At 39.6% G+C, this 8278-nt stretch overlaps 1 protein-coding gene across 7 annotated transcripts in view; it reads left to right on the forward strand.

Annotated features, from left to right (window-relative positions):
- Positions 1-8278, forward strand: part of lipeb (lipase, hormone-sensitive b) — a 30958-nt gene that overhangs the window by 13608 nt on the left and 9072 nt on the right. For all 7 annotated transcript variants that reach the window (XM_005938251.3, XM_005938252.2, XM_042226985.1 and 4 more), the window contains 3 exons: positions 477-629; positions 3303-3447; positions 5064-5291. In XM_005938251.3, coding sequence (XP_005938313.1) covers positions 477-629; positions 3303-3447; positions 5064-5291 — 526 coding nt within the window. The remainder of the gene's footprint in view (positions 1-476; positions 630-3302; positions 3448-5063; positions 5292-8278) is intronic.

Genomic DNA, 8278 nt, shown 5'->3' on the forward strand with positions numbered 1-8278 from the left:
CTTTCTTTCTTTTTCTTTTCCCTTTGCCTCCCTTTTTCTCTTGGGAGACTCCCCCTTTATCCGAGCTGCTCTTGTAGCCTGGCAGTTAACCAGACATACAATTTCTCACATTGATCATCCAACAAACAACAGTCCTTTTTATGTCACAAAACACAAGCCCGCATCAGTCGAAACACTTTCTTAGCCTCCGTCCTTGTTTCTGTTAATTAATGGGAATTAGTATGTGTTCCTGCAGCCAGGCAAGGTTGTCAGCAAGCTGCTGCAGAACAACTGGTTAATCCACTTCTCAAAGGAACCCTGTTGCTAACATTAGAAAATTTATCAGCAATAAGACACTGTTTGGAACCACAGACACTGTAAATACTAGACCCAAATAGGAGATCTTGATTATGTCTTTCTGTTCATCTTCTAAGTTATTCGTTCTCCTAATAATGTTTATTTTTTATTTATTTATTTTTTAAATCTCACTCTCTCAGGACAGTGAAACACTGCTGTCTCTGTCCCGCTCCGAGGGGGGTGCTATCTCTCTTTCCCTGGGGCTGAAGACCAAGCGCCTCCCCTCTTCTCCATGTCTCCTGATCCATTTCCATGGTGGAGGCTTTGTGGCACAGACCTCAAAGTCTCATGAGGTGAGAAACTACTGTTCTACTGAAGTTAGCTCAGTTTCAGAAGTGTTTTACTTTGACTAGAGATTCATTATGATTACCTCTGTCTTGCATGATAAAACTGGTTAGATTCAATGGACTGCTTTTCCTTGTATTTAATGGAGGTTTGTATAGGACAGTATTGATGTGTTTGTAAGATTTTATAATAGAACACAGACCAAGAAAACGTGGCACTTACCTGTCAAAGCACTAACAACAATACACCTCTAGCATTAGATGCCAAGTTCAGGTCTTGAGCCTCTATCACCAAAGCTGTCATCCAGCTAATTTCATCCTCTCATCCCTTCAATCATGTTTTCTCAGACTAATTGTAATGAAAACCCACCTAATTAAAGTGTTGATGAGACAGACACTAGTTGACAGCAGAGGAGAAGAGGGGTTACCAGTCTGAGTCTCTTCCCCTGTCAATAGTGTGACATGGATTGAGAATTTAGACTAATTATTTTTATAATTATCCCCTGAAAACTTAACAGAGACTCTCTGACCTTACTCTGTGGCTTACTTACTGGTAAGGTGCTTGCAGAGCTGACCCTTGTCTGTCATTGCTTTCTGTCATCTAATTCATCCTCACTCCTTTTTGTTCTCATAAAGGAGGAACTTGTATCCTAGATTTAATTTCTGGATCACTGTGCTAGAAAAAAGAAGCACACAGACACTAGCCTTGTATATTATTACTATGTAAAAAAAACCCTTAGTCTTTTTTTTTTACCCTTTTGATCATATGTTTAAATTGGTGGCAGTAAATAAATTTTAACAGGAAGACTGCATATTAGTGTGGTTTGTTGATTTATAAATAGGAAGATTTTTTTTTTTTAAATATAGTTTGTACCCCTGTACTTTATCCTGTGCTTGTGTGGTCATTATGTGGCATGAAGCTACTTATAGCTGCTTTAAGACAGGGCTCTGTGAAATTGCAAAGGACATTGGCATCCTTGATCTGCAGCTGCATAGCAACCAAAGGATGAGAGGGAGCAATCAGAGAAGGGATGTGTGGGGCTGTCATGTTGAATTAACAGAGAACTGTACAACCCCGCAGAGAAAGATTACCCAGGGCACTAATGGAAGACTTGTCAGACTATCCTTCTCTCTCTTTTTTCTAGGCGCTCGTTTCTTTTTCTTTTCTTATTACATCCTCCTTCTCAATCTTTTTGATATCACAAAATCATTTTTGTTCACTTTGTGTCCTTTTTCTACATCTCAGTTTAGTTGTATTTGGACATCACTTTACTTTCTTTCCCCCTTTTGCCTTTTTGGATCCCTTTACCAAGACCCAGAAATGAGGAATACAAAAATGAAAGATTTTATGATGGAGTGGAGATGAGCATTTTTGCCTTCAGTCGCTCATTTAACCTCTTCTGGATCCTGTATCTCCCATCATATGGGTGAGATGAACAGTTCAACCTCAGATGAAGAAGCCTGTGGTGGTCTCAGTGCATAATGATGCTGATATCACAGGAATAAATGTACTTAGAGTCTATGTATTTAGTAACTTGGGCACAAACCCACATTCAGTAAATGTTGAGGTATTTGCAGATTAACTGCTATTTCTGTCTAAGAATCAGTAGGACAGCAGCTCCTCTTAATTCCAGCTTAGAGGATAGATTTGGGACCCTCTAAAATGATGTGTGTGAGAAGAGTTTCCTGAGTCATTTAAATTTATACAGCCTGGTTCCCACCCATTAAAACTCTTGCACACACCTCTTCTCATATTGACTTGTTGTAGACTGCCAGTAATGGCTGTTGTTCTCACTAAGTAGAACGCATATACACCTTGGGAGCAGCTTTACTGATTTGCACAAACTCACATTGCCTTTCCTGCTCAGTGCTCGGACTGCATGCACACACTTATCTGTGTCCTCACACCGAGATTTATCGTGACAGGTAGAGTTTTAAGACATCACAGCTGACTGCTGGAGCTGCTACTTTTCTTCTTGTCATACTACGGTAAACCAATGAGGGATGAGACGGCACATAAACATGTACACACTGTGCTCTTCCTGCCATTGTGAATGGTGATCTGTTGCTTTTACCAACACCTATCACAGCAAACGTATAGGTGTTGGAATTTGATAAAGACAGAAGAGGAAAGGGCGAAAGCTTTGCAAAAGTAATATTGTCAGAACTCATCGTGCCTTTCTCACATTTCAAGGTCACTGCCTAAGCAGAGTAAACGCTTAACCTGACTGTAACAATATAAAACAACGATCAGTATTCTGACAGCGAGTCTGTATCTATGGATTTTCTTTGTATATCCACACCACCTCCTTCTCTTTGTCCTCTCTCTTCATACTTCACCAAATAGGACATGTGGGCACATTTGTTATTGCAGTGCAAAAAGAAGGAAAATGGATTTGACTGTGAGGGCAGCGCTCATTCTCCCTTTGTCTAGACAGTAAGCCAGAAAGCAGACAGATGACATCAGAAGAAAGCATAATTTTCATAACTTTTTGTCCTTCTTTTCAAATGTTCCACACAGCAGGCTTTTCCTCAATCACTTCTCTTTTTTATTTCTCTCTCCCTGCCTCTGTGTTTTATTATGGCTGCTGTTGTGTGTCATAAATTTACCAACATAAAAAAAGCATTGTTTTTCCTTTTATAAAGTCACGTCTTTGTATCATTATCTTCTGTTTGAAACAGCCCTATCTAAAGAGTTGGTCCCAGGACCTTGGTGTTCCCATACTGTCAGTGGACTACTCTCTGGCCCCTGAGGCACCCTTCCCACGCGCCCTAGAGGAATGTTTCTATGCCTACTGCTGGGCTTTGAGAAACCACCACCTATTAGGTATATGCATCACACAGCATTGTTTATACTTGAGTATGGCTTTGTATCTCTCTTGTATATTTTCTGTTTCTTCTTTAAAGTCATGGGAATAGTATACAGCAGATTCACAAAGTACTCAAACCCTCTCATATTTTGTTCACTTTATTGTACTAAAGATTTAATTTAAAATGGATAAACAAAGCCATGGAGTCAGCTGGGAGCTTTCTGTAGATATATGCAGTAAGACTTGAGGCATAAATCAAAGTGAGGGGTACAAAGCAACTTTTAAATCTGAGTGTTCCCAGGAGTCCGGTGTCCTCAATAACTGTGAAATGAAAGAAATTAACTACCAGGAATGTTCCTAGTATTAACTTTGTAGTGACATAGACCTTCAGTGTGATTTGATAGACATATTGGTCTTTGGGCAAAACTCTGAGCCTTATACCTTTCAAACACCAGGCACTGCTCATTACTTGCTAATACTAGCCTATGGTGAGGCATGGTGGTAGCAGCATGGGGTTATGGAGGAACTCTGTGACAGAATAAGCAATAACTTGTCAGAACTGACGAAACGCAGCAATGATTTCAAGCATGGAAAGGCATATTCTGGACCACTCAAGGATCAAAGTATGTCCTAAAGCCCACAGTTAAACCCCGGAGAGTGGAGATACCTCAAGATACAAGTTCGTTTTCTTGCAATCCAGTCTGTTGGAGGTTGAGAGGATCCGCAAGGAAGAGTAGATAAACTGCCCAAATCGAGCTTGTATAAGCTGCCAGGGATCTTCTACAAGCTACTGATTTCATGTCTGAATACGTTAAATGGTTTTAAAGGAGATTTGAGTTTTTGATTTCTGGTTTTTTTAAAAAAAAAAAAAAAAAAAAAAAAGAGAAGAAAATCAAACTTTGTGTGTGTGTCTGTGTGTGTGTGTGTGTGTGTGTGTGCGTGTGTGTGTGTATTCTACATCTTTGTATGCAGAAGTAACAGTATGTCCCTTAGGCAGATGAAAGAGAAGAAAGTTATTAGAATTACTGAGCAGGCACGTTGGAGGGATAACACCCACCTATTTCAGCGTGAAGGTTTCTGTGGAGTGCTTCTCTAAATCCTCCGCTGCTTTCACCAATTGCTTGTACCTCCTGAGAGGATTCATTTATCACTTTGAAAGTGATCATGCTGTATGCTTCTTGCACTTTACTTGCTGTTCAGTGCTATCACACCAGTTGTGATGCTCAGTATTTCGACAGAAAAAAAGAAGCCATCTGGTCGGTTTGGGGTACGCTCGTCCGCTGAAGCACACTGTGTCAAATTAACAGAGATTGCAGTGCAATATGGTACTGCTGTAGTACAAGTCCTCAATATCATGGCTATGAAGTAGATAGGGAAACCCTAGTTACAAGAGCTGCCTATTACCACAATGGTGAACAGAAAAGAGAGTGTTGCTGTTACACTGCCTTTTTTCTTCTTCTTTCATTTCAGTAATGTCATAGTTTTTTTTTTGTTTTTTTTCCTTTAGAAAAGATGTATAAAAAAAGAAGTTCTTGTCCCCTTCATGTTATCTCAAGTTTTCCCTGTGAATTACTTTTCTTTCTATCCGTCCTTGTACCAGAAGTCTATAATTTTTATTTATTTTTCCTTACAGGGTGGACTGGAGAGAAGGTGTGTCTGGCTGGTGACAGTGCAGGAGGCAATTTATGTGTGACGACATCGATGCGAGCTGCTGCTTTTGGTGTGCGAATGCCAGATGGCATCGTGGCAGCCTATCCAGCTACCCTGCTGACAGCCTACGCATCCCCTTCCCGTCTGCTAACACTCATGGATCCCCTGCTGCCACTCAGTGTGCTCTCTAGGTGTCTCAGTGCCTACGCAGGTAGGTTTGTGTGCGTGTGTGTATTTCTGATTTTTACCTGAAGTTGAGATTTAAGTTGAATCCTATTTTTTGTTTCTGTCGAGCACATCTGTCTACTCCTTGTTATACATTACACAAACATATTGGTCAACCACCAGGTGACAGCTTTACTCTACTGGATGTATGATAAATGTTTATTGAAATAAGTTGTCAGGTGGGTAACAAACATTAAAAGATAAAAGGTCAAGTTTTCAGCTCAACACACAAACAACTCGCACAAAAAAAACCTAGAGTTACATCACTATATTCAGGAGGCCAACAACGGCAGGGAGAAATGAGTTCTTAAATCTGCATCTTGGCAGATTAAATCTGCAGCTAGAAGGAAGAAACCTGCACTGTTGAGTAGTGATATCCGATACCAAGTAATATTCAGGGTGGTATCGACGATACTGATCCGATACCGATACTTTGTACAAAAACTTATTTTATTTATTGTATCTCAAATTATAGCATAATAATGATTATAGGACATCAGATTACTTGTTCTTATCGCTTAATGCAGGGTTCATCATATAGAAATAAAAAACTGAAGTTGTGGCTATTTGAACACCTTGCCTGCCTGCAGCACTAAAGGACTCCGTGAGAGACGTCTGTCTCGCCCTAGCAGCACCTGTCCCTGTCCTCCTCTTCAGTTTGTCTCAACATACGCTCGTCATATTCTGTGATATGATTTACTCTGAGGTGTTTGACAAGGTTAGTGATGTTGCCACAACCATACATGCCAACCCTCCTGATTTTTCCGGGAGAATCCGGAATTTCAGTGCCCCTCCCGAAAATCTCCCGGCGCCACCATTCTCCCGAATTTCTCTGAATTTTCCACCTGGACAACAAAATTGAAAAACCATATTGCAGAATTCATAGCGCGGCCCAGCCAATTCCAGTCTCCAACAATGACGACAGCTACTTAGTTTTAATATTACTCTTATTTCTCTTTCTGGGTCGCAAAAAAAACGTTTAACATATTTTCAGGTGAGAATGTAGCTGTGTAAACTTCAAATATCTGAGCCGACCGACACATCGTTTTCAAACCCCCGTGGTCTTGCGCTACTCGGGTTAAACATGATATAGTCACTTTGATAATTTAAAAATGTTATTGTTTGGCTTTTTCGGTGTTTTATTTGTTCGTGGGTAAATCGGTTTGGCTGAGATTAAAGTTATTAGATTAGATTAAATTAAATGTAACTTTATTAATCCATCGGGTGGGTTCCTCTGGGGTTTTCACACAGCTGAATAAACGTCAAACAGAAAACGATTAAAGAGAAGCGTGAAACGGTCGAGAGTTTACGTCAGCGCCCGGTTATATTTTAGATAGCAAGGAGCAGACGGCCGAGTTTCACTCCACGGAGGGAGCTCGTGACGTACTACTCGGTTTTCTTTAGACCGCGAAGGCCGGGTCCTCAGGTGGAAGCAGCCTCTGAATTTGGACACCCCCGCTGTTTCCGGGCCGGCTAATAATAACGGTGACATTTAATGTATTTTATCCGATAAATAAACACTGTAAAATGTATTTATCACCCCCACCCCCACCCCAACAGCCCTTTTGAATATCTCTCTAATTCTGAGGTCTCAAGGTTTGCAAGTATGGCCACAACACCTCACTCTTGGAGCACTTTTTTGCCACATGTATCGCAAACTACGTCTCAGCTGTTTGTGGAGATAAAATAAGTCTGCACATGACTCCAATTACGCTCAGCCATTGTTGTGAGTGCGCACGCCAGCGGTTGCGAGACATTAATACAGCTGTATTTCGCACATAACTATGAAAGGCAGAAGAGGAAGTACGGTAGTTCCTTTGAATGTAGACAATCCGAATGTTATAGTTTCTTTCCACTGTGTTCCTGTTAATGATAAACTACAAATTTACCCTAAATTACTAAAATATCGATATTTTAATGTGAGAATCGATTCTAGAACATAATTGATTGGTATCGGAGGAATCGATATTTCAGGATCGATCCGCACATCACTACTGTTGAGCTTTCTTTGTAGCTCTGACTTTTGGAGAGCTTGTTCATATACGTGCCTGGAACTTGCATAATCTTGTATTTTAAAAAAAAAAAAAAAATTTTAATAAACTAGTTATGTTTTTAATTTTCTAAAGTTATTTAATCCAAACTAAGAAGTGGAAAGGGTTAAGAGAAAAGAATATAAAAACATTATCATAAAACTTCTAACTTTTTAAAGAAAGTTAGCACTAATGAACCTTTGAACAATTCATACTGGCCCCTTTTTTTGGGGGGGGGGGGGTTAAAATATTATTCTATTCAGTTATTGTCCTAAGATACTTGTACTGCTGAACAGCTTTAACAGCCTGGCCATAGAAATCTGTAGAAAGAATGTAGCAAGACTTTGTCCTAAAGTCTATTATCATGTCCTTGTAGTTAATCCAGTCAATAAATTTCTCCACCACTGGTCTATGGTTGGCTTTTTCATCACTGAGCAGTGACAGAATGACAAAATTATCAGTGAACTTGATATGTCTGCCCGCTCTGACAACCATTTATATATTAAAGACAGATAAAAATGGTGAAAGGACACAACCCTAGAGGGAACAGGTAAAAGCTAAAAACGCATCAGGAAAAAAATGAATGACTTTGTCATTTTTAAGACCTCTCTGTTCAAAAGTTAAACTGTCATCATGCTAATCCAAAGCCAATGCTGTGGATGCTGTTTAGACTGTGAAGAGTACAGCTAAAACCTGAGGAGAAAAACACAAATTAACAGTACTAATGTGAAAAGGCAAGAATTGAGGGCAAACACTTTTTCTTTTTTTTCTTTTTTCCCCTTCCAAAATTGAAGATGTTGACTAATTTCACATATTTTACTCTTAGGATTGTTTTCCTTGTTTTTGGATATCATTGTTGATTGCATGTAATAAAAATCCACTTTTTAAAAAGGACAAACAGCAACAATCCTTTCTGATATTATAAGTAGGTAATGAGTCATAC

This window comes from Haplochromis burtoni, unplaced genomic scaffold (genome assembly GCF_018398535.1).
Source record: "Haplochromis burtoni strain Fernald_Lab_line unplaced genomic scaffold, NCSU_Asbu1 Contig_237, whole genome shotgun sequence".
Lineage (NCBI taxonomy): Eukaryota > Metazoa > Chordata > Actinopteri > Cichliformes > Cichlidae > Haplochromis > Haplochromis burtoni.